The 27,711-nt window shown below is 35.9% G+C and overlaps 2 protein-coding genes across 2 annotated transcripts in view; one reads left to right on the top strand and one right to left on the bottom strand.

Moving 5' to 3' along the window:
* Positions 1–316: 316 nt before the first annotated feature.
* On the bottom strand, positions 317–21,397 carry trip10b (thyroid hormone receptor interactor 10b). The gene is made up of 15 exons (XM_036557657.1): positions 21,150–21,397; positions 15,210–15,325; positions 14,012–14,065; positions 13,267–13,414; positions 11,327–11,389; positions 11,059–11,163; positions 8,743–8,871; positions 6,580–6,726; positions 5,358–5,513; positions 4,274–4,297; positions 3,982–4,091; positions 2,769–2,901; positions 2,144–2,196; positions 877–1,010; positions 317–666 (listed from the first exon to the last, which is right to left on the bottom strand). Exons 1-15 carry the CDS (start codon positions 21,171–21,173, stop codon positions 524–526), a joined length of 1,539 nt encoding a protein of 512 aa, XP_036413550.1. The 5' UTR covers positions 21,174–21,397; the 3' UTR covers positions 317–523.
* Positions 21,398–26,198: 4,801 nt separating this feature from the next.
* LOC118797777 (immune-associated nucleotide-binding protein 13-like) overlaps positions 26,199–27,711 on the top strand; it is a 31,779-nt gene continuing 30,266 nt past the window's right edge. Inside the window, exon 1 of the mRNA XM_036557039.1 lies at positions 26,199–26,398. The gene's annotated coding sequence lies outside the window, so the exon portion shown is untranslated. The remainder of the gene's footprint in view (positions 26,399–27,711) is intronic.

Below are 27,711 nucleotides of genomic sequence, written 5' to 3'. Positions count from 1 at the left end.
TTAATATTGGTGATATTGGTAACAAACGTATCAAGACAAGTACGATCAAGGAACCAAACAGAAAAACTGTCCAACATCAAAAACACGGCACCACTTGGAGGAAAAAAGAGAAAGTAACAAGAAAACGAAACCAGCTTAGATATGAAGACGCTGTATAATAACATAAAGAGGCTCTATGGGAGTTAAGCACACTTCTCATGCATACCTGAACATTTCAACCTCGCATATATAAACATTTTCCATAAAGAGTGAAATAATTTAAATAATAAGAAATTTGGACTGGTTTCTATTGTAATGTTTTCATAGTTTTGGTTTCTATAGTTCTGTGCTTCGCCTCTGCTGAATAGTGGATCTGTTGATGTAGTGCAGTGGCCAACACTACGGCCCTCTCAGAAGACTGGACTTCAATTTCTGCCCAGTAAGGAACACTACACTGCACGAATAAGGGCCCTTATCAGGTGGACTCAGATGGAGCTCTCTCAGATGATTCTTTTGGAGATGTATCAGATGATTCGGAATATTTTCAGATGATTTTGATGTACGATGCAGGTACATATCCTTCATCTCCATTGATTCTCCTCACGTGCACCCAGCCATCACCCTGATCCTTGTTTATCATGCTCAGTTTCTCTCCAGCCTCCATGCTGACCGCTCCCTCGCTGGCACCTGAGGAAGAGGGATAGTGCTGTTTTAATTACTTGCGCACTGAAGCAAGTGGATAAATTCACTGAAAAATCATTTACAGAATGTCACTTAACTTATTTCGTAATGTTAAGCAAAAGTTTGAACAGCCCTAGCTAAATTTAACGTTTCGGTCATTCTTTAGAGTGAAATATTTGTTTGTATATTGCAAAGCTGTGATGTTGTTAATCTTACCGTCAAAGTCATAGAGTGCCAGGCACTGAGCAATAGGCACATCATCATCATCATCGAAGTCTTCATCAAACTCATAGACATCATCACTGAGCTGAGGGAGACTCGGCCTGGACTCAAGTACAGTGACGTACGCACTGCACACACAGAGTAAACACACATAAAAACATGTCTCATTAAAAATTAATATTCAGAATGAAGTTCTAATAAATTAACATCCAGAATGAAGTTCTAATAAATAAATAGCATTAACGCCCAGATTAATAAAATAAAATATTAATTAATGCCCAAAATAAAGTTCTAATAAATTAATATTCAGAATGAAGTTCTAATAAAATGAACGTCCAGAATGAAATTCTAATAAATTAATATTCAGAATAAATTTCTAATAAATTAATATTCAGAATGAAGTTCTAATAGAATGAACGTCCAGAATGAAGTTCTAATAAAATTAATGTTCAGAATGAAGTTCTAATAAATTAATATTCAGAATGAAGTTCTAATAAAATTAACATCCAGAATGAAGTTCTAATAAATTAATATTCAGAATGAAGTTCTAATAAATTAATATTCAGAATGAAGTTCTAATAGAATGAACGTCCAGAATGAAGTTCTAATAAAATTAATGTTCAGAATGAAGTTCTAATAAATTAATATTCAGAATGAAGTTCTAATAAAATTAACATCCAGAATGAAGTTCTAATAAATTAATATTCAGAATGAAGTTCTAATAAAATTAACATCCAGAATGAAGTTCTAATAAATTAATATTCAGAATGAAGTTCTAATAAATTTAACACCCATATATATATATATATATATACCAACACCCTCAAATTCAAATTCCATGTTGTTGTTGATTTTTCTTTTGAAGTTAAAATAAGTGAACACGTCCTCTACAGTCAATTTATTAGTCTATTTATTTGCTCAGTTTAAAATGTTTGGAAAAAAAACAAAATGTAAAACATGCAGAAGTTATGGCACAGGCCAAATTTTATGCTTTTCCTTCCAAAATATGTTAAAAAGAGCAAATAAACAGTAATTGTCTATTAATGAAAATGTGCAAATGTGTGTCTCTGTAGAGGATGTGAAACTTCATTACACTCAGAAAAACAACAACAATGTGGAGTTTAAGTGTGTTGACTTTTGCATATGACTGTAGTTATCATAGCCACAACAACAAAACCAGTACTTACTGCACCGGATATGAAGACGCATTAAAGCTAGTATTGACGGGTGTGTATACTTACACACAAACACACACACTCACCTGGTGTGGTTGTTGCTGTTTGAACTGACTCCTCCAACCTCACTCAGCCACGCCTGCACGAAACACACATACACACACACTAAGTTGAAAACAAGGAACTGCTGCCCCCTGCTGGTGGAGGTCTGAGTTACAATTACTGTATGAATAATTGATGAATACAGTAGTTAAGTGACAGCAATTTTTCTATTATAGTGCTGTTTATTTACAGCACTGATACTGCGACCCACAATCACAGCACAATCCGAATATTTAGTATGATGTCAACATATCATGGGGGTTCGAAGAACATGATACAACAAAAAAGAGACTGTTTAAGACTGCACAAAATACCGCTCATTTTCCCAATATGCTCTGCAAATAACAGATAATTACTGTAATTTTAGCTTCAACGGTGTCTCCCAGAATGCACCTTTTTTTGGCATAATTCCCAAACACCAGATGAACTTTGAAGACAAGCGCATTTTTGTGCTTCTCCTTAGGAGTTACCAGGTTGGAGATGTTATGTTACAAATACATGAGCGGCTGTTTTACCCCATATATCCCGATATGAGGAGGGACCAAAACGTCTGCTGGTTCAGTGATCTGGACATCAACATTAACAGTAAATGCAGGTTTACGTTTGTACCTCGTATCTTTGCAGCTCCCCCTTCAGTTTGCTGATGTTGTGAGCGATCTGGTTGATCTGGGGGTCCAGACTAGCGGGGTCTCCGAGCTGAGAGTTCTTCTCATAAACCCCCTTCATCTTACCAAGACCATTACTGCACAGAGAGAGAGAGAGAGAGAGAGAGAGAGAAAGACAGATCAATACTGTTGTACTGGACGCTGCTGTGACCAATACTGGTCAATGTTAAGATCAATACTTATGTACTGGGCACTCTTATGATTAATATTGCTGAACTGGACACCATTATGATCAATACGGCTGTACAGGATACTGACCAGGTTCTGATACAGTGATGCAATGTATCAAGTCTGTTAATTAATCAGGTATTTAATTAATCAGGTGCGTCAATGAATTCATTAGCTGTGTTAATGAATCAGATGTTAAGTGAACCCGACACATTTACTGAATCAGGTAGTTTAATGATTCAGGTGGCTTACTAAATCAGATCTGTTGATGAATCAAGTAGGTTATTGAATCACGTATGTTAATGAATTGGGTTAATGAATCAGGTGGGTTACTAATTAATGAATCAGGTGGGTTACTGAATCAGGTGTTAATGAATAAGGTGTGTGAATGAATTAGGTGTGTTTAATGAGTTGGGTACTTTAATGAATCAGGTAAGTTAGTGAATCAGGCTGAGTTAATGAATCAGATGAGTTAATGAATCAGGTGAGATTAATGAAGCAGGTGAGTTAATAAAGCAGGTGAGATTAATGAATCAAGTGAGTTAATGAATCAGGTGAGTTTAACAAATCAGTTGAGTTAATGAAGCAGGTGAGCCTAATGAAGCAGGTGAGTTTAATGAAGCAGGTGAGTTTAATGAGTCACGCGAGTTAATGAAGCAGGTGAGTCTAATGAATCAGGTAAGTTAATGAAGCAGGTGAATTAAATGAATCAGGTAAGCTAATGAAGCAAGTGAGTTTAATGAATCAGGTGAGTTAGTGACTCTGGTATGTTAATTAATTAGGTGAATTAATGAATCAGGTGAGTTAATGAATCAGGTGAGATTAATGAATCAGATGACTTAATGAATCAGGTGAGTTAACGAATTAGGTGAGTTTAATGAATCAGGTGAGTTAATGAAGCAGGTGAGTTTAATGAATCAGGTGAGTTAATGAATCAGGTGAGTTGAATGAATCTGTTTTGTTAAAGAAGAGCGTTACGGTGATGTTACCTCTTGTCCACCTCTTTCTGAAGCTCTTTTTTGATCTCATCAATTCTCTCCTGCAGACGCTTCTTCCTCTTGTCTGGAGGCAGGTGGGAGAAATCCTCCACTGGAGGGGGCTGTGGACACCCACATAATACTTAAAGAGTTATTTTTATTATTATTATTATTATTATTATTATTATTATTATTATTGTGCAAATGTTCTCACAAATCAAATGTTCATACACACCCCACTGATAACAATATATAATAATTACTAACTTTGTATAATTGTAAAAAGGACAGAAGCTCACTGTACCATGTTTTTATCTGATGTTCCAGTCTGTTGGGAAAGATAGAGGAGATAAAATAACACATCATATTAACATACATTATAAATTCACTCAGACACTGTAATGTCACAGAGCAAACTGAATTCAAGTTCCAGCTCTAGAAGAATAGTTACAATTCCAGGAATCTAGCTCTAGTTCTAGAAGACTAGTCATAATTCTAGAGACCTACTTATAGTTGTAGGACTGTCAGTGTAATTGTAGAGATCTATTTCTAGCTCTTGAAGACTAGCTATAATTCTAGAGATCTAGTTCTAGAAGTGTCAATATAATTCTAGAGACTTATTTTTAGTTCTAGATGACTAGGTTTTATAAGACTTGTTATAATACTAGACACACACACACACACACACACACATATATATATATATATATATATATATATATATAGTTCTAGAAGACTAGTTACAATGCTACAATTCTAGAGATCTTGTTCTGGTCCTATAAGACTAGTTATAATTCTAGAAATCTATCTCTAGTTCCAGAAGTGTCAATATAATTCTAGAAGTCTTGTTTTAGTTCTAAAGATCTACTTCTATTTATACATTTTTAAACTATTATTCAAGAGATCTAGCTGTAGATATATAGATATAATTTTGGAAACCTAGTACTACGTCCAGAAAGCTATCCTGATATAACAACTTCAAGCTGCATAAATATTATTGTAGTTATAATTTTAGAAATCAGTCTTACTTTTAGATGGCTAAAAACAATTTTAAAAATCCAGAATGATCTAGTTACTGAAGTCTAGTTATGATTATAGAAATCTCATTCTAGCTTTAGAAAAGTTACAATTCAAGAAATCCAGTTCTAGTCTAGTCTAGCTAAAATTCTAGAAATTCAGGCTATTTATAATTCTGTAAATTTGATTCTATTCTAATGCTTTAATTTTTCTGTTTGTGTAAAACACTTTGAATTGCCACTGTGTATGAAAGGTGCCGTACAAATCGCCTTGCCTTGCCTATTTCATTCAACGTACATAAGTGGTCCAACTAAGATTTGAAATTTTTGCAAGTGGTTAAGTACAACATTAAACGTGTAAAGTTGATTGACCTTGTTCTTCTTGAATAAATGTTTAATGCGGCCCCTTGAGTTGTTCTGTGGGGCTTCCAGAGATGCAGATCTGATGCCTTGACTGTAATCCTCAAACTCCACATCAACAGGGGGCGCTAGACCAGACTTATGCTGCTCAATGAGGGTCAAAGAGTCCTGAAACACATACAAGATGGAAAGTACAGGGTTGGTGCAAACTGCAGTGAACAGCTGGGAGAAAGAAATGAGTTTTTCTGCTGAACACCGGTTTTTGTTATTGTGGAAATCCTACACGAAATGAAACCAGTTCAACTGCAAGCTGAGTAAGACACAGTATCATTTGACTGACACACACAACAGCCAATCACAGAACAAACACCTATCAAATAAAGTAGAGTAGTGGTCAGTTTACTTTCTACTTGCTGTTTCAAACTAAATTCAGAAATAACTACATAATGCATTCACAGCATGAATGTTTCCTGCTTCAGCAACTGTGTCTCGTTCTGAAAATCTTGTCTATAGAGAAGCAACTGACTGCTGCTAGCATTTAGCTTGATAAACAATCAGTTGTTTCCCATCACACGGATAAAACCAGGGCACAGAAGCGTGGATAGCCAGAGTCAGTTTAATTCTCAGTGAGAGGAGAGACTGTGAGAGCTGTGGTGATTTTAGCGTACAGTTTACATCAGACAGTCAGTGTACTTCACTTTGAGACTGAAAACGAAATACAACAAAAACTCTTATCACAACTCAGTAAATTAGCAAGAATTAAACAAACAGCTGCATTTGGTTAGTGTGGGAGAGATTTGCCTTTGATTTCTCTAAATGTTGAAGTTTTGCAGACCATCTTTTACAGTAAGGAGAGTCAATATTGTTCCACTCAGCACTGACGGCTTCACACACCTGAAAAACACTGAAAAGCTAGTTTCTGTTTAATGTGAGACCAGATATTCTCTATAGGGTCTCTGGACTCTGATCAGCCAAAAACATGTTTATTTTGTTCACTGTAAATACTATGTATGTATATATTATAGGGCTGGACCTAAATATTCGACTAAGGAGATATTTGTTTGTTGGGTAGGTATTCAGGTTTTAATTCTGGGATTTAGATATTCTTGCCGAATGTAAAGACAAACTGCAAAATACTGTAACATTTGAGGTTCTCAGGAGAAACTCAAACTCAAAGTTACGGCCCACAATGCAGCTTTACTGTGTGTGTGCGTGTGAGTGTGTGTGTGTGCACCTGTTTTTCCTTGGTGTTATTGCTGGCTATGGTGATTTTGTCCAGGCAGACGCTGATGAACGGGAGGATCTTCCTCTCTATATCAGCAAACAGCCTGTAACCTTCAGCCAACTTCCTGATTCGCTTCTCATCCACCTCCTGCAGTTTCTGTCAGTGACCAGCAGGGGGCAGAGTTACATTTATATCATGCAGCCTTGAAGCAATCAAAAGTTTGTCACTACACTCCCAAAGCGAACTTTGTTCGTTCAGTCAGAACAGAGCACTGCACAGGCTTAGCTGATTTTACGTAACTGTAGCATTAATGCTAATATAGATAGCTCTGGTGTTGCAGTAGTTACTCCAAAAGTAATCCATTACCAGCTACTAATTACTTCCTGAAACAAGTAATCTCATTACTCATCATAGTTCTAGAAGTGTCAATATAATTCTAGAGACCCATTTTTAGTTCTAGATGACTAGCTATAATTCCAGAGATCTAGTTATGATTCTATAAGACTACTTATAATTCTAGAGATATATTTATAGTTTTAGAAGACTAGCTATAATTCTAGAAATCTACCTCTAGTTCTAGAAGCATCAATGTAATTCTAGAGATCTATTTATAGTTCTAGATAACTAGTAGAGATCTATTAGTCTACTATTCTAGAAATCGAGTATAGATCTACTTCTAGTTTTAGAAGTATCTATATAATTCTAGAGATCTGTTAATAGTTCTAGAAGTCTGGTGTTAATTCTACAGATCTACTTTCATTCATGGATTTTCACTATTATTCAAGAAATATAGTTCTAGATGAATAGATATAATTTTGGAATCCTAGTTCTACTTCCCGAAAGCTATGGCTAACAACAATTTTAGAAGTCCATTTCTAGTTGTCGAAGTCTAGTTACGATTATAGAAATCTCATTCTAGCTTTAGAAAAGTTACAGTTCAAGAATTACGTACATAAGTGGTCCAACTAAGATTTTACCAGCTACTAATTACTTCCTGAAGCAAGTAATCTCATTCCTCATCCTCGTTACTTCATTGTTACTCTGTACCAAAGTATCTCATGATATTGGCAGATTGTTTTGCATGTTTCAAGTAATATTTTCTAAAACAAGTAAATTTATCTGCCAGTATAGTGAAAAAATTCACGTAATAAAATTACTCAAGTAAAAGACATCTAGAAATAGTTATTTAACTCCATAATGTTCTTACAACAATCTCAGAATGAAAATGATTAGACATATTGAACAAATTCAAGATGATGTCACCTTCCAAAATATCATTTTTGCAGGATAGAGAGTTGCACCACTCTGGAGCCTCAACTATTTTAAAAATGTGCATCCAGGGGGAACCATTCCTGTTTTTTAACCCAAACCCCAGAATCACTAAATCTACTCAAGGTCTAAAGTTGGCTTCTTTAGTCCTACACTGCAGCTACAAGGATAATATAGCTAACAAGTCCTGTGTGCTTCCCACCATTTAGCATGGTGCTAACAGCAGGCCTAAATCATCACACACCATGTGGATGTGTTCAGTATCTCTGCTAGACTTGATTCTGTGGTTTCTGACACTGTATGACTCACTGTTACCTATAAACATGGACTGAAGTGCATTAGCATAGCTAAACACAGCAGCAGCCTTCAAGAAGCCTGAATTTCGTCTGTACTTCAGTCCATGTTTATAGATAACAGTGAGTCATACAGTGACAGAAACCACATAATCAAGTCTATTAGAGACACTGAACACCTCCACACAGTCTGGGGTGAGCATGTGATGATTCAGACATGCACCACGCTAATTGTATTAACTTCCTATATTTGTTAGCTACATTCGCCTCACAGCTCTATTGTTACAACTGAAGAACCAAACTTCAGATACCAGATTTGCTGGCGATGAGGACACGATCAATATGATTCCTTTAAGAAAGGCGTCTGTCGTTTCCGGTAACCTGAGGATCATTTCAGAAGTAGAAGATGGAGGAAGAGAAGCAGGAAGTGCCAAGTTATTGATGTAAAGGTGAAAGAACTGAAGGAAAGAATGCGCCGGTGTGTAAAGTTAAAGTATAGACAGGTACAGGTGAGTCAGACAGGATGCTCAGGATATAGACTTTGAGGAATGTTGTGAATGCTGGGGCAGGACGGCACAGTAAAGATTTTAATTGGAGGTGAAGTACTTACGTTAAATATAGACGGCATTTCGCTGTGGTAGAAATGGTTTTGCTCTCTGTTGTATTTCTGGAGCTGAGCAGCGTATTCGTTCTTACACTCGTCTGCTAGGTGTGTACGTTGATGAGCATTCTGCCTGGCCTGGATTACACACACACACATAATTTATTATTTATCCATTTTGTTTATTTATGTAGAGTTTTTTCTTTTTTTCCCAAAATGCTTTACAAAGTAGGAAAAAAAGTACATATAGAATATATATGTATATATATCGCTGCTGTCAGACAAAACCTTGTCGTTTTTCAGTGACAAAATTTGAAAATGCCTATTGTGTGTAAATTTCATGAAGAATGGACCAAAAGAAACGGACCAGAATTACTTGGAAAAAACTCTGGTTCCATTGACTTACATTAAAAGTAAAGTTAAAAGTGTTTTTCCTTCTTCTGTAAAGTTACCATTTTGGAAATACAAGGTTTTGTTCTGACAGCATCGATATATATTCCATATGCTGGAAATTAAGGCTACGCTTTAATAACGTTACCGGTGCTGTTGCAGCTGGTGTTTTATAAGTTTTTTTCAGCAATATTCATCATGTTGACATGACAGTCCCAAAATGCAATATATATACAATATATATATACAAAAACTGTAGAGGGTGCAGAATATTATTTAAGAGAAAATTCCTCAGCTGATATTTAAAAGATGGTTTTGTAAAGTTTAGGGGTCCAAGCACTTAATCAACTGACATAAGATCATAAAAAGTTCTTAAAGTAATGTTCTGTTAACGTAACTTTGACAATTTTGATATGACAGTGACTATGAAAAGAGTGAACTTGAATCTGTTGATGCAACCTAAAAAACATTTTTTCCATTGGTCCATTTATCATGCAAATGACATCATGCTACTGTTTTAAAATGGAAACTGAAACCAAAAAAGGTGGGAATTTAAAACTTTTTTGGCCTTAAACTAGACATTAATATATCACTTGTCATGTTATGCAATATTATGTAGTTCTGTAGTGCAGAATTATATCTCTGTTTGGTAAAATTCAAACAGTCTTCATGTTTTCTTTCATCAATATTTTCTCACTTCAATACTCATTCGCATAACAAAGATACAAACATTGGAAATACCAGTTGTGTCACCCAATCCTGACTGCCAGCAGAGCCACTGATCTATAGGCTAACAAATACAACCAAGCCAGCATTGACTTAACTCTTACATCAGTCAGCACAAACTAAGGTAAGATATCCCGATATCTGGGTAGCTACCTAACTTTATACAACAGTTAGTTCTGGCCAGGCAAGCTGATTGGTTGAGAAGCGTTCTAACTGTGCTGTTATTTCGCCATAACATCACAAACACCGTATCACTCTGCTGAGACGCCGTTGCTAAGCAACTACTTTGACAGCTGTAGGAGACGCTCAAGTCATTCGAACATTTTTACTTCTTACTTTGCACAAAGAACAGAAAATGGACACTTTTAAGATCACATTTGACCGACAGCCGATTTGGTCAGTCTCTGAAGATGAGACGACACTAAATTCCCAAACTGTCATCACCACTGAGCAGCTTTTCAGTCGGCAGCTGTGACAGAAGAACAGCTGAAACAACCTGGAATCAGCCAGAAATGAACCCAACACCATTCGCCAAACTAAATGGGCTGTAAGATGCTTTACAGACTGGCTGGAACAAAACAACATTAATACTGATCTGGCAAAAAATGACAAAACTGAGCTGAACTTGATATTGCGGCAGTTTTATGACTCAGTCCGTACTTCAAAGGCGAGGCTTACAGCAGGCTGTGCAGCGAGTGAGCGGAGTTCATTACTCTGACGTAGCAACAAGCTGCTTGTTAAGGAACTATAATTTGGTGAAGGAACTGCAAACATTAAAACATATTAAACGCTGCGTTCACGGCCCAGTTTATTCATTTATTACTGTATTTAACTGTTGTATAAAAGCAATAGAACACTCGAGGAGTGCGTTATCGCGAATAACATCACGGCTGTGATTTGGTCGCAGGCACAAGCCAAAGGCGTAGATCATGCTTAAGTGGCTGTTAGCTTGTTCTCCTCACTGGGTGAGTCATTTCTGCCATTTTAACAATTTATTCTCTCCAATATAATGATGGTTTGAAGACAGTTAAACAGATGCTGTAAGATATTTGGCTTTCTAGAAGTAACATTTGCTAGCTGCTTTTCTTCTGCAGTAACCAGTAAATGGAAAAAATAAAGCAGCCCCCAAAATCCACCTCCAACCTTCAAGATACATCATCAAAAGGGCCGTTTTCTAGTCTTTAAACTGAAAAAAATGTGCATATGTACCTTGTCTACATCCACTTTGGTCGAGTTAGTGTCCTGTTCAGCTCTCTCTGCTTGCAGATTGGCTTTCTCTGCGTCTTTCCACTCCTTCTCAAAACGCTTCTTAGCCTAAAAACACACACATTATACCTTAAAACAGCACATTCCACTGTAAAAGTGTATTAGAAGTCACCTGTGGGGAAACCAAAACAATATCCTTTAAAAACAAACGTAATCAACATATATTGTCAATATATAAGTGCACATGACAATATGCACATATGAGACGTACCAACTCAAGCTGTTTGAAGCTGTTCTCAAGATTTTGCTGGGCTTTTTTAACCTCAGTCAGAAGCTGAAGGAGGAAAAAAAGGAAATATTATGCACAGATACTGCCTGTCAAATGTTTCAAAAGCTGTTACGATTCAGTTAACAGATAAAAAAACTCACTGTGCAGGTTTAGTTTGTCGTACATCAGATATGTATCTGCAACACTCAGCTTCATGTTCATCAAAGTGTCTTCCTAGGTCTGAATCTATCACTGTCTGTGTTTACATGCAAAGGTTTTTGCCAATCCAATTCAATACATTCCGATTATAGATTAGACTGAGGTGTTTATTCTCACTCCATTCAACAATCTGATGAAAATCTCTGTTTACATGCTCAATACAAGTAATCCGATCCAAAATTACACAAGTGTGTAGAGAATCGCTTAGAGTAAATGTTACCATGACAACCAGCATCACGTGAGTCCAGTGAGACGAGCAGCAGTGAGCAGCGCTTGTGTTTTTAATTGCTTTAAAATGATGTCAGACTCAGGAAAACGTCCTTCACATGTCCTTATTAAAGAAGGCCGAGAGGAAGACGTCGTGTTCTGAGACACATAAGCTGGACGTCCGTCCCACCGCCGTCTTTTAAAGATCAGAGCATAAACTTCGTCTCCTCTGCAGACCAGTTTCTGCTCCGCCATGTTGAACGTTACAAACTTTCACTATGACGTGACGAACAAGATCAGAACGGACTTAAACTTTCCGATAGGGAATGTAATCAGATACAGGCGTTTACACGGATATTATTCTTCTATTTAACGGATTATTTACAGGATTACCCACCTCGATCAATCGGAGAGAAACTGTATTCCGAATAACCTCAATCGGAATACAGTTTCTGGCGAACGAGGTGTGTAATCCTGTGCTAATAGTCGGATTATTAATGGAATTTTGGGCTACATGTAAATGTGGCCATTAAAAGTTTCTACTAACATTTAAGGTGGTTTAAGCACCTGAAAGGTTTGAGTGCTGACATTATAATACGGTAGTAAAATGTGTGGCCTTCCTTTATTCCCAAAGTAGGGCTTTTAGCAGCCATTCATTCTGCAGTTTTATGCAAAGAAAAATGGGAAGATCTGAACTGCGTTCCATTTAATACATTCATACACAAAAGTCTGAACAGCCCTGATCAACTTAGCTGACCTTAAATATAGCAATTTTCTGCAAATTTGTAGGTTTAATTTTTTCATCCCATTATGTTAAACTCAGTAAATGGACAGTAATTGTTTATTAAAATGTGCTGAAGTGTGTCTCTGTAGAGGATGTGTTCACTTATTAATACTTAGAAGATAAACAACGATATGGAATTTGACCAGGGGTGCCCAAACTTTAGCAATATGACTGTATGTTACTTACAAATAATTAACTAAGCTTTATGGAACAGCTTTTGCATCATACAGAGGCAAGACAATACATAACTCAGGGAAAAAATAATAAATATTACTAACTAAATTACAATTTAAATAAAAATATAAAATATAAATTACTTTAAACAATTTATGATATCGATTAATTATTTTTATTCATTATTTTTATACATGTAAATTCTTAATCTTTCAAATTATATAATTTTTGAATTTTGGGATATCAAATGACTAAATTAGTATTAACAAATTATAATTAATAATTAGTTTTTAGAATTCAAAACAATTACTATCCACATCACTAATTAAATGGTTATTTATTCACCTGGCATTTATTAATGCATCTGTAGCTACGATATTATTATTCACAGTAATTTACAAACTATTAGATCATGATTAAGATGGTGATTATTGGGGTCTGTTCTTATAAATCATGTCATGAAATATAATGATTTATTAGAAACATTTTTAAAGCTAGTTGTCTTCAAACAGGACTCTGGCTGGATTCTCTCTCACTCCACACTCTTCTGTTTTCTTACAGTCTTGCGCTCCAGTCTCAGGTCGTAGAGGTGCTTGGTGAGCTCCACACAGATGCTGACGCTCATGTTATCAGCCAGCTGTTCTCTGTGAGTCGCGTAGTCATTCAGCTCATTCAGCACCTCCTGAAACGCCTGCTGATTGGTGAACCTGAAAGCATACAGCATGTGATTAGTTGACCGGAGCAAAGATCAGAGCCTATTACATCTCTATATAAAAGGTGTAAAGGCAGTTAATCCCTTGATCTCTGAAGGTCTGTATGAGGGTCCACACTTCAGTTCTTCACTCTTTTAAGTACAGAACTTACACAGTAGTTTTATAATAGATACTGAATAATTTACAGTAGATACTGAATAATTCATAGTAGATACTGAATAATTTATAGTAGATACTGAATAATTTATATTAGTTACTGAATAATTCATAGCAGATACTGAATAATTTATAGTAGTTACTGAATAATTTATAGTAGTTACTGAATAATTTATAGCAGATACTGAATAATTTATAGTAGATAGTGAATAATTTATAGTAGTTACTGAATAATTCATAGCAGATACTGAATAATTTATAGTGGATACTGAATAATTTATAGTAGTTACTGAATAATTCATAGTAGATACTGAATAATTCACAATTCATAGGATATTGAATAATAAATTATAATAACTCTAAGCCGAGGGTTAAAGGGGTCCAACATGAAACATATCAACCTGCACACAAAGCTGTACACACATTCACACTCACCTTGTGTCTTGGTCCTCTCTGCTGCCTCTCCTTGAATATTTTTTACAAAGAGCCCTGCATATGAAGAAAAAAGAGAAATACATACACGGATCATGTTTACACACACATATACAGATACAAACTGACACACACACTCACATACACGCACATTTACAAACACACACACACACACACTGACACACACACTGACACACGTGTGCATGCACACTTTTACACAGACACATACACACTGACCCATTTTATACACATCTTTAAAAACACACCCACATATATACTGACACATATTTACATACACACATTTACAAACACACACATACACACTGACACACACACACATTTATATACACATTCACACACATACACACTGACACACACACACACATTTATATACACATTCACACACACATATTTACATACACACATTTACAAACACACATACACACACCGACACACACACACATTTATATACACATTCACACACACATACACACTGACACACACACACACATTTATATACACATTCACACACACATACACACTGACAAACACACACATACATTTATATACACATTCACACACACATACACACTGACACACACACATACATTTATATACACATTCACACACACATATTTACATACACACATTTACAAACACACATACACACTGACACACATTTATATACACATTCACACACATACACACATATTTACATACACACATTTCCAACACACACACACATACATGCTGACACACATTTATATACACATTCACACACACATACACACATTTACAAACACACACACATACACACTGACACACACACATTTATATACACATTCACACACATACACACAAATTTACATACACACATTTACAAACACACACATACACTGACACACACATTTATATACACATTCTCACAAATATTTAAATACACACATTTACAAACATACACATACACACTGACACACATTTATATACACATTCATACACACATTTACAAACACACACACACACATTTATATACACATTCACACACACATACACACATATTTACTAACACATTTACAAACACACACACATATACACACACATCTACATACACACATTTACAAACACACATACATACACACTGACACACACACACACACACTGACACATTTATATATACACCTTTACACACACACACTCTTGCCTGAGCTGTTTGGCATAGTTCTGTTCGATCTCTGTTCTCTCTTTGACAAACTTCACATAGCGATCCGCCAGCTCCAGCCCTGACTGGGTGTGTTTCTCAATCACATCATGCTGGTCCTGCAACACACACACATACACACACATACTCAGTGTGAAAACCCCAGAGTCAGGGTGTATAAATTATATCATGCATTTATACACTGTGTGAGTTACGTGATCACACTAAACTTTCTTATGTCCTCATAAGACAACATGATTTTACACAAGTGAGGACATTTTGCTGGTCCTCACAAGAAAACATGCTGGTTTCACCACAAACACAGCTTTTCTTGGAAAAACTGAAATAGCAGATACTAGTGATTCACCGAAATGAATATTTTGAAACCAAAACCACAATTCAGGACACACTCGGTTTAAAACTGAAAAGAAAAACTGAAATAGACAAACTAAAATGATTACAGTAAATAGGCTACAGTATGTGTTACAAAATTCAGTGTCTTTCAACAATGTAGAACAACTGGTCATCCAAGGCAATGAATTCCATTTTTTCCATCTGCTTCTGTCACTTAGCTGTATTCTGCATAACAAACAGGACGTTGTGTTTTGAAGTGGTATCAAATCTGTAGCAGGAAAAGTTCTTAATCTATATTGAGTATCTTAATCTATAGCATGAACAGAGATCATAAATCACTTGTCTCTTGTTCCTTTATGAAACCATGGAATAGTTACAATGATTTGATATTTTATCTGTTAAAAATGCGTCTGCGCTGGTGGGCGCAGGAAAGCGAAGAAACAAATAGTGTTTTTAATCACCATTTCCCATCTTCATCATCATTAAAGTCTTGGATTTTGACACTTTATTGCAGACTGCCTTTTGGTTATTGAGAGTTAATACATGTAAATGATTGTATTAACAATCTGGGCAAATGTAGATAATGAATAAGTTGCTGTTTATTAGTGACTATTATAATAAAGTTTTACTGATATATATTAGAGCATTTAGCCCAGTCTTATGTGCTGCTCTTTTTCTTCTTTTTTGAGCATTTACAGCTAAACCAGGTGAGTAAAAGCTTTAGAGAATACGGTCATAAGCAAAAGTAAGAAGGCCCCTGATAAAACTGCATGTTTGAGGTTGAGGTTGGGGTTTAGTTTAGATGTAGGTTACTGAGGTTGGCGTTAGGTTTAGTTTTAGGTGTTAGTTCCTGAGATTAAGTTTGGAGTTTGGTTTAGGTGTAGGTTATGAAGGTTAAGGTTAGGTGTAGGTTAGTGAGGTTAAGGTTACTACTTAGTTTAGGTGAAGGTCATTGAGGTTAAGGTAACTATTAGGGTTAGGTGTAGGTTACTGAGATTAAGGTTGGGGTTTGGTTTAGGTGTAGGTTCCTGAGATTAAGTTTGGGGTTTGGTTTAGGTGTAGGTTATGGATGTAAGGGTTAGGTGTAGTTAGTGAGGTTAAGGTTACTACTTGTTTTAGGTGTAGGTTATTGAGGTTAAGGTTGGGGTTTGGTTTAGGTGTAGGTTACTGTTAGGTTTAGATGTAGGTTACTGAGGTTAAGGTAAGGTTTAGGTGTAGGTTAGTGAGATTAAGTTTGGAGATTGGTTTAGGTGTAGGTTTCCTGAGATTAAGTTTTGGGTTTGGTTTAGGTGTAGGTTATGGAGGTTAGGGTTAGGTGTAGGTTAGTGAGGTTAAGGTTACTACTTGGTTTAGGTGTAGGTTACTGAGGTTAAGGTTTAGGTGTAGGTTACTGAGGTTAAGGTTTAGGTTTGGTTTAGGTGTAGGTTACTGAGGTTAAGGTAAGGTTTAAGTTTAGATGTAGGTTCCTGAGATTACGTTTGAGGTTTGGTTTAGGTGTAGGTTATAGAGGTTAAGGTTACTGTTAGGGTTAGGTGTAGTTACTGAGGGTCAGGTAGGGTTTAGGTTTGGGTGTAGGTTTCTGGAGTTAAGGTAAGGTTAAGGTTTAGATGTAGGTTACTGAGGTTAAGGTTACTGTTAGGTTTAGGTGTAGGTTAGTGAGTTTAAGGTTGGGGTTTGGTTTAGGTGTAGGTTACTGACAATAAGGTTGCTGTTAGGTTTAAGTGTAGGTTACTGAGGTTACAGTTGGGATTAGGTCTAGGTGTAGGTTACTGAGATTAGATTAAGGGTTAGGTTTAGTTGTAAATTAAGGTTAGGTTTAGGTTTAGTTGTAAATTATGGAGATTAAGGTTAGGTTTATGTGTAGATAGTGTTACAGAAGTCATTAAAAGCCCTAACCAATATTTGTGTGTGATGCCTAAAGCAGTTAATTACACACATCTGATCCTGTTGGACAAGTCGGTCAACTGTTGGTTCTCCAGAGTGTCAGACTAACTAAGACATTCACACCCTCATCCTCCTGCAGTCTCCATTCGCTGAAATCTGAATCCTTTCTGAAACTAAATATGGATCACTGGGTTACTGATTGGTTTTGATAAGGTTAAGGTTTTTAAAACCCTGATTTATCAGTGTTAGATCTTCTTTTCTATGTTAATGAATGGAGACTTGATCAGGGATTAGTTCATTTATTGATCAGGGACTGATGCTGCAATAAAAAGAATTTACAAACTTTATGAACGAGAGCAAAAGTGAGAGGCAACAATCACAGAGGAGTTGAACTGCATATGTGACAATATATATGATATACTTGACTGTATATTTGATAAATTTGATATATACACTCATTGGTTAGAACTTGCAGCCACTTTTGCTCACTAGACATCAACAATGAAAACTGCATTCACCTTATTTTCATGGTCACCCTGCATCTACACAATTTTATTCTTAGGATCAAGTTATTAAAAGTAATTAATACAGTCTGATGAAGCTAATGGAGCTTACATAGCTTAGCTATAACAAAATGTGCTGCTTTTAAAATAAAATCTTTCTTTAAGGTCAAATTAGAGCAAATAAGACAAATGAGATTAATCAAGAAGAAGTATGCAAAGTAAATAGATTAAACAGAATTTTAATTGGTTCACAGCTCTATTAAAATATTGTGGCTCAGCGAGGAAAAAGATGTAGGAAATATTTCACTCTAAAGGCAAATGCTGTTTCATTGAACAGGCAGCAAAGGGGAACCGCGGTTTAACACTGCTGAAACGGTCAAGATGGCAGGCAGTTCACTTCTAGCCATACACTTTCACCTGATAGTAGCCATTAACACTGCACTAACTGGCCTACAGTCCAAAACAGAATAGCCCAAACAATGTCTTTCCTACTATGAATGCAGTACTTCCCAAGAGTCTCCCACTCAGCCACTCTAGTTGGCCACGCCTCCCGCATCCCCCATGGCACAGCAAACCAGTAGTGGGATGTTACAGTACATTTTAATGCCATGTTTTCTCTGACACATGAATATGTTCCTTGGCTTTACAATTAAATATAGGTTGAAATATTGAGAAAAAAATAATGAATACAGTTTTGATTTTGACATCAAAGCACTTGCTTAACACTCAAGATAAAGAAATACAGATTATTAAAAAAAAAAATATATATATATATATATATATATATATATATGTATATATATATGTATATATATATATATATATGTGTGTGTGTGTATGCGATCTGGTCACAATAATGAGCCAGTAAGAGGTTGGTATTGTCTTGTACTTATTTACTATGTGCTACACTGTGTATCTTCACCATCAAATCCAATTTTGTGATAGTAAAGATAATTCTGACTTTTTAAACTTGAATATTTCTAATCCTTTTTGTTGTCTTGTTTTTGCTTATAATATTTATTAATTTCTTAGTAATATTTGATAAAAATACTTCTGAATAATGATATATATATCTAAGTAAGGAAAAACATTCTTGTCCTCAAAATGTAACTCTTCTGTCATGGCAATCACATTTACATACCCCTGCTGATTTATGTTTCCATGGTAGCCACAGAAACCATTGTTTGAAAAAATTGCTTTGTTCTCTAAAGATTTTGGTGATGACAGAATACTTGCAGATAGAAGAATTTTTATTTAAATGTCTAATCTGCATGTATTTTAGCCATAAGAGTTTTAAATCTGGGGAAAAAAGCAGGATTTTCTGTGAACTGATATGAATCTGACTTGCAGTTCACTGAAACAAGGGGAGAAGTTAGTGGAAAGTGCAGATTCTAAACTTTTATTTGTGTTTGTAAGTAGAAAAGCAGATATTATGATTTCATTTTAAACAATAACTTAAAAGGTTACAGTCTTGTGCTGTGGAAAGACAAATATCCATTTTTGACACGGTTTAGTCGTTTTTGATATCGCTGACTCAAACCTTTTAATACAGAATGTATACTGAATGTAATACAAAGCATCTAAATGGACTGTCTAAATAAAGTGTTACCATTTAGGGTCTCGCTTTATTTGGACAGCCCACTATAGTCCCCTATAGATTATCTACAGAAGATCAAATTGTTAACAAACTATCTGTTGAAACTCAGTTGATTCTAAACAGTGGTGGGGTATTGGGTTAAGATTTGGACCAAGTTTAGGGCAAGAACCAGAGTGAGAGTTGGGTTTAGGTTTTGGGTTGAGATTAAGGTTAGGGTTAGGATTAGAGCAGGTTTAGGGTTAAAGACAATTATGGTCAAGTTAGTTGCTTTTTATTTGAATGCAACTTGAAAGTAAATTAATTAACTACAAAGCATCTAAAGTGGACGCTCCAAATAAAGTGTTACCAAATTTAGTATTTATGTACTTTATTAAATAATAATTAGTTTAGTAATGAATAATGTAATACGTATGTAGTTACATTTAAATAATATAGCAAAAGTGCAGTAATTGGTCTAGACTTCTAAGGAATCGTAAGGTAAAATACAAAAATTTAAACTAACCTTTAAAAACACAATAGTTTTTTTAGTTTTCATAATAGTTTTTTGTAATCTGCAAATGCTCTCAGGGAACTGAATATTTCTAGCTAGCAAGCTACACTAATTGAGCCATAGGAATCCAGATCAGCAGGAAATTCTCTCTCTTTTCCTCATACTTGACATGATCCCATCTACTGCAGGCTAGTCTCTGGTACGGTGGACTTATATGAGTTTCACTGATGGCACTAAGCCTTTTTTCTGAGCCTCTTCCAGTCTCTTAAAAACCTGTCAGACCTGTCCTGCCCCACTGCTGCCAGAGCCCCGCCCCTGCCAGGTAATATGAATAGCGTCAAAGAATGTTGCTTCAAAAAATATATACTTAGTTAAATTAAAACACAAAGCATATCAGGAAGAAATGAGGAGGAAGGACACATTCTATCACAAACAAAAACAGGATTGGCTGTGTCTTCTTCTAGGAGTGTAATTTTTGTTTTCCTCTTTGAGGACATTTGACAGGTGCAAGTTCAACTTCATGTCACCAACGTGGATCTGGAAACACTGCTGGTACACCATTACACCAACAATGTAAATCTAGCTGCAGAAAATAATGCTGTGGATTTAATTTTTTTGAAAAGGTCAAAAAATTCATTTTCTTGGAAAGTTACATTTGTGAATTTTCTTTTCGTGATTTTTTTTTGGTGATTTTTTGTGAATTTTGCTTTCAATGAACATTCAATAAGTGAATTTTCTTTAAATTTGTGAACTTAGAATTTTTTAAATTGCATTTTGTAAATTTTGCCTTCTTTCAACATCAAATTACTGGATTTATTTTCTTGTAAAGTTGGAATACGTTAGCGAAGACTATTGAGGCAAACCTCTGCTTTAGTGCATGCATTGTAGGAAAGAAAACAAAAACAAACAAAAACAGCCAACCTAAAAAAGAGCTTCATGACTGCACCTGTTTAAGAATCCACCAGCATTAAACCTGAACAGCACAATGTCACACTCCATTCACTCCTGACTGGCGTCAAACTTGAGGTCACCAGCCAAGTGAGCAGCTTTGGGTTCAAATCATTGAAGAAAAATGCAAAACTCAAACGGAATCAAGGAACAGTGAAGAAACGTACCCACAGAGCTGTGCCCCAATCCATGTCTTCAAGAACGCTCAAGAAAAACCTGCTTATCTAGAAAACTTTGTCCCACAAAGAAAAATCCTACAAATTAGTTTATGGAGTCTATAACAGGCTTTTATAGTCTGTCGATCCTTCTCGGTCTTAAAGTCCTTCAGGCCTTCAGTCCTTTAGTCCTTTGGACTTTACTGCTTTGGATTTTAGTGCTCTTCAGTTTCTGTTTTCTGTTTTTGACACTTTGAGAAGGTGTGTCCTCTGGTGTGTGTGTGTGTGTGTGTGTGTGTGTCTTAAAGGAACCACTGCAACATACTTATCAAGTTGGAATTTTTCCACTTTTTCATGGCTGAAATTCATACAATTACTAAAATATAAAATAATGGCAACAAGAATGTGAATAAATTTTATTTTGATTTACAGTATATTGCAATCATTCTTACCAAAGTACATGGTGTAACCATGTTTCAGACAAACTAAACATAGTGTGAAGAGTTTTGCATAAATCTCTTTTTTTTACAGCAACGAAAACTTTTAGCAAGTTATTAACACCACTTATTTCTGACATTATGTTCAAAATAGCAACACTACAGTATGTCATAATTTCATAGAGAGATTTTCAGCACTTTATTGATGGGATTTTCAGTGGTGACGAATGATCACATCGGAGTTACTGAGGAGAACCACAAGCGTTTGGTACTATACCAGAGGGACATCCAAAAGCACTGAAGCTCATAGAACCCAAGCTGACCCACAAGCTCTATTCCCAGGGCGAGGCTGAGCCACACCTTGTAATCCAGACGATATAAAATACAGTTATTATACGCACCAACCACGAGGGCACTTGTACAGTCTATGAGCAACAGATCCCCCCAGGGATCTATCTGTGCAGATGCCTGGATCAAGTCTATCAGCCAAGTCATGCTTGATGTCTTAAATGTACTTCTTTAATTTAACTTTAATTTAATTTAACAGTGAAACTACAATTTGATTATGTGGTTTCTGACACCGTGTGACAAAGTTATTTATAAACATGGATCAAAGCACTGACAAAATTCAGGCTTCTAGATGACTGCTGCTGCTGTTTTCAGGTATGCTAACATACTTCCACAAAAATGTGCGAATGTGTAATGATTTAGACATGCAGTAAGAATGATGCTAATCGGTGGGGTATAAGCTTCCATTACTTGTAAACTACATTAGCCTTGTAGCTCCAGTGTAAAAATAAAGAAGCTAATTTTGGATTGGTTACATTTTGAGTAAGGATTAACTCTGTGAAGATGTACTTTTTTTCACCAAACTATCAGTCAGGCCAAGCATGGAGCGCATCCAATAGAGGAAAAGATCATGGACATTTCTAAAGGACAATCCTAAATTTGCTGATCAGTTTTTGAGAAATACCTCTCAGTTAGACCAGCATACAAATGAGGCAGACAATCCACTTGCGTTAAACTGTGAATTAAGAATTATTATTCATCCAGCATAGGGAATGTAGGCAATGGCTCACAGCTTAGGAGTAACTGCCCATATCACAATTGCTTAGGAGGCACTAAGTAAAATTTTGCTTAAGGTGCCGAATAGGTTAGGACCGCCTCTGATTTACAGTGTCTTACATCATCATGGCAAGGCTGAAAAACTTTTAATCTACATCAGATACATTTTTTTCATTGCACACATTGTCTACTCTCTTACTGTTATCTGATTCTAAGGACTGAGTTTAATTGTTCAACTGTACACATATAAACAGTCATTGCTGCTATCAACTGCACAACTGGTCTGACTTGTTGCTTATCAATTGCACAGCTAATGGTTTATTGTACTAAGTAGTTTATTGTCTTTATTTATTGACTGTTGTTCTGCTGTCATCTTGTCTTTTCATCTGCTGCTACTGGACATATCACCATGTTTCTGAGAGAACTGTATTTCATGACCATGATGAGAAGGAATGACGAAGCTTCATTCATGCTGCACTGATACTGACATCTTGTGGCAAAATAAAGCATCACATTGAAAGGCTACTCTGCTGAAATATTTTATGAGATGAAAAAAAGCTTAGACGAACTTCCCCATAGCCCCATAGTTCTTTTTTAATCTCCCGGTTTAACCTTAAACTCTAAAACTTTCATTCCTCTCTCATAACTAAAGACTTGCACATTAATTTTGAAGAAGTCACTAAATAATTAGATACTGATAAGTAGATGCTGAATAATTCATAGCAGATACTGAATAATGTATAGTAGATACTGAACAATTCATAGCAGATACTGAATAATTCATAGCAGACACCGAATAATTCATAGTAGATACTGAACAATTCATAGCAGATACTGAATAATTCATAGTAGATACAGAATAATTCATGGTAGATACCGAACAATTCATAGCAGATTCTGAATAATTCATAGTAGATACCGAATAATTCATAGTAGATACTGAACAATTCATCGCAGATACTGAATAATTCATAGTAGATACCGAATAATTCATAGTAGATACTGAACAATTCATCGCAGATACTGAATAATTCATAGAAAATACTGAATAATTCATAGTACATGCTGAAAAATTCACAGTAATTTCTGAATTACTGAATTACTTGCTGAATAATTTATTGCAGTTACTGAATAATTCATAATAGGTACAGAACCATTCACAATAGGTACTGAATAATTTATACTAGATAATAAATGATTCATAGTAGATAGTGATTAATCCATAGTAGATACTGAATAATCCATAGTAAGTATTGAATAATTCATAGCAGATACTGAATAATTCATTGCAGCTATTGAATAATAAGCCTAGATTAATGTTTTACAGTGGTAATTGAGTAAAACAAGATTTTCATCTCCTAAATAAAAGGTTTATTTACTGTAGTCTTCCTAGTGGCTGTTGGTGTGGTCTAATGTTGGAGATGGAGCTTTGCCCATTCAACTAAAGTAAGGCTTCAAAATTCAATCACTGACCAGGGAAGGAAAACTTTAAGAAATAGTACATAAGACTACAAAAACTACATAAATCATAGAGACCGTTTGCTCTTTATCCATATGATAATAAGGTGAATACATGATGTTTTACTAATAAAGTAAATACAAAGGCATTTTCTTAATGTTGATATAGGACATGTTTATTTACTGGACAACATAGAAATGTGGTAATGATAAGTGGGTTACTTTTGAACAAATATGCCATATACAGTCAGTTCTATAATTTTTGGCACCCTTGGTGAAGCTGAGTATAAAATGTAATGAAAATGTCAATTTCAATTCCACATTGAAAATATGAGAGCAATTTGCCTTTAAATGAAGAAAACAGAAGCCCTTATGAAAAATATATCTTTTAAATGCCAATGTCTGCTGTTAGAGCAATAATTAAGAGGGTTAAATCAAGCAGAGCTAGAGTGAAACTGCCTGAAAGAGGAAGCACGTATAGTTCACCCCTACACACAGTCAAGAAAAAAGTTAGAGAGGCAAAAATTCCTTCACAGATCACAGCTGGAGATTAGCAGAAGATAGCATTTTGAGGTCATCAAGTCTGCAAAACTACAATAACTACAAGTGTACCCTAACCCCATGCCACAGACTGTCTGAAAAGCATGAGAAAGCCTTCAGCTGAACACAAACATAAGTGCATGGAGAGGACCCAGGAACCTGGAGCATCACCCTTTTTTGGTCACACTTTATTTTGATGGTCTCCTATAGATGATCTACAAGTAGTTTTTAAAAAAACTTTCTACTGATACTCATTTGATTATCAACAACATTATGGCTAGGGTTAGGTTTAAGATTAGGGACAGATTTAATAGGATCTTTCACATGCAATGTCACATTCAGTTGCATTTAATAGATTGAGTTGAGTTTAATGTTAGTTAAAGCTAAACTAAGCATCTAAAAAGCCTCTACAGTGGATAATCCAAATAAAATGTTACCTTGTTTTCTCTTAGAGGATGACCCTTTTTGTTTTTTTTTAAACAAAACTGACTTTAAACATTAGATTTTCTGACCACAAAAACATTTTATGACCTTTTTACCCACCCTTATTAAGGGTGCCAATAATTATTGGGCTGACTGTGTGTTTTAACTAAACGTACAGTAAGAAGATATTTAAAAATGGATTGATAACAGGATGAAAACACAGTAATGATAATGTGCATTTCAGGCAGCATACAAAAGCAGCATTAGAAGGCTAGAGACCTGCAGCAGGATTCTTACCTACTATTAGCTGAAGTTCATCACAACGTATTGGAGAGTCACAAAACTAACATAGAAGAGAAGGTTTGAGTGCATATTTGAAGTAATTAAAGCAGAGGAAAATAAAACCTGAATAGAATTTACACACAGCTCGGCATCGTAGAGGGAAAGACTGAAGTATGGAATGAGGATCATGAAGTCTTGCAGATTGAGAGAATATCCAGGAAACATCAGTTACAAGATACATGGAGAAACTGCAATGTTCAAAGTGTTTATGAAAAGAAAGACAAATGATCAACAAGGAAGAATAATACTGTAAAGAGAGAGCCGAGGACAATTTTGCCCATAGGTATTGCTGGCACTGGGACAAGTCACTGTGCAGAAGTTTGCAGCCAAAAAGATGCCCTTTGATTGCATCAACTCAGTCACAGAAATTCAGGGATTCACTGACCCTCAGAAAGAAGAGTACTTTCAGAAAAGGATCAATGATCAGGACCAACCACTCTTCAGGAGTTCTGTGTTTCACTGCTATCTGAGCAATAACATGGAGGTACTACAGTTACATTGTAATCTTACTTCAGAGTGCTGTGAATATTTAGCATCAGTTCTCAGCTCAGACTCTCCACTGAGTGAGCTGGATGTCAGTAATAATGACCAGCAGGATTCAGGAGTGCAGCTACTCTTTGCTGGACTGAAGAGTTCCCTCTGCAAACTGCAGACACTGTAGTTTATGCTACAGTATCTATACATCTCAGGATAAATAGGCTGACTTATTTTCTTAAGATAAAAGAATGTACAGAGGAAAATATAATACATTTCTTCTTATATGTTAGAGCTTGACATGGAACTATATATTCTCTTATATATTGTATGTTCTGTATTAACTTCACAATTTCAGATTTGCTCACTGTAATTTTACTCCGGAGTGCTGAGAATCTTTAGCATCAGTTCTCAGCTAAGACTCTCCACCAAGCGAGCTGGATGTCAGTAATAATGACGTGCAGGATTCAGGAGTGGAGCTACTCTCTGCTGGAGTTCACTTTGCAAACTGCAGATAATAAGGTCAGAGGCTAAATGTTATTATATGTTGATTTTAATTTTTTCTCTTCATTTAAGATATTAAGCGTATACATCAATTGTTCAATTATGTACTACATAAATATTATTACTGTTACTTCATAGACTTCAGTGTTGTCTATCCAGACCTTCTATGTCTATGACAATGAGCCCAATGTAAATGTTGCTAAGCAGATTTTTTGCGTTTTTCTTAAATAAGCACTCAAACTTGTTCCTCATGCTCACTTTGTGTCTGAGTCAAGGCTAAAATCCCCAGTACTTCAGTTAATTGCTTAAGCCTGATGAGCACACATGAGTTTCTCACAAAATAAGTCAGGTGGTATGAGAAGTGTTGTTTTATTATTGGTGTAGAATGATGAACAAGTATATGATTTTCTCTTTCGTGCATTTGTTGATGAAGATATATTTGAGAAACTAGTCTGTAAAATCACTTATTAACTCCTTAAACTCTGTTTATGTGGGTTCACTCTCATAACTGCAAAACTGACAGATTCATAGTAGTTACTGAATAATTCATATTTTTACTAGGCCTGATAGTTAATGCATTATTAGCTGCATGCAGCTGCAGCATGCTGTATGTTGCCATGATAGAATCCAGTGGTGTAAAGCGCCATCACTGGACTCTGGAGCAGCGGAAACGTATTCTGTGGAGTGATGAATCAGCTTCTCTATCTGTCAGTCTGATGGACGAGTCTGGGTTTGGCGAATGCCAGGAGAACGTTACCTGCCTGACTGCACTGTGCCAGCTGTAGAGTTTGGTGGAGGACGTATAATGATATGGGGCTGTTTTTCAGGGGTTGGCCTAGAACCCTTAGTTCCAGTGAAGGGGAATCTTAATGCTTCAGCAGAACAAGACATTTTGGACAATTTTGGGCTTCCAAATTTGTGGGAACAGTTTGGGGAAGAACCTTTTCTGTTCTAGCATGACTGAGCCCCAGTGCACAAAGCTCCATAAAGGCCTGGCTGGGTGAGTTTGGTGTGGAAGAACTTGACTGGCCCTCACAGAGCCCTGACCTCAACCCCATCCAACACCTTTGGGATGAACTAGAATGGAGACTGTGAGCCGGGCCCTCTCGTCCAACATAAGTGTCTGACCTCACAGATACTCTTCTGGATGAATGGACACAAATTCCCAGTCTCCAAAATCTTGTAGAAAGATTCCCCGAAGTGTGGAAGTGTGGAAGCTGTTACAGCTGCAAAGGGGGACCAACTCCATATTAATACCTATGGATTTAGAATGGGATTCATAAAAGATAGGTGTAAAGTGTGTATGTATGTGTGATTAAGTGAAAAAGCGG

Source organism: Colossoma macropomum, unplaced genomic scaffold, assembly GCF_904425465.1.
Source record: "Colossoma macropomum unplaced genomic scaffold, Colossoma_macropomum, whole genome shotgun sequence".
Lineage (NCBI taxonomy): Eukaryota > Metazoa > Chordata > Actinopteri > Characiformes > Serrasalmidae > Colossoma > Colossoma macropomum.
Note: the sequence above shows the minus strand (reverse complement) of the source record. Positions and strands in the feature narration are given on the sequence as shown.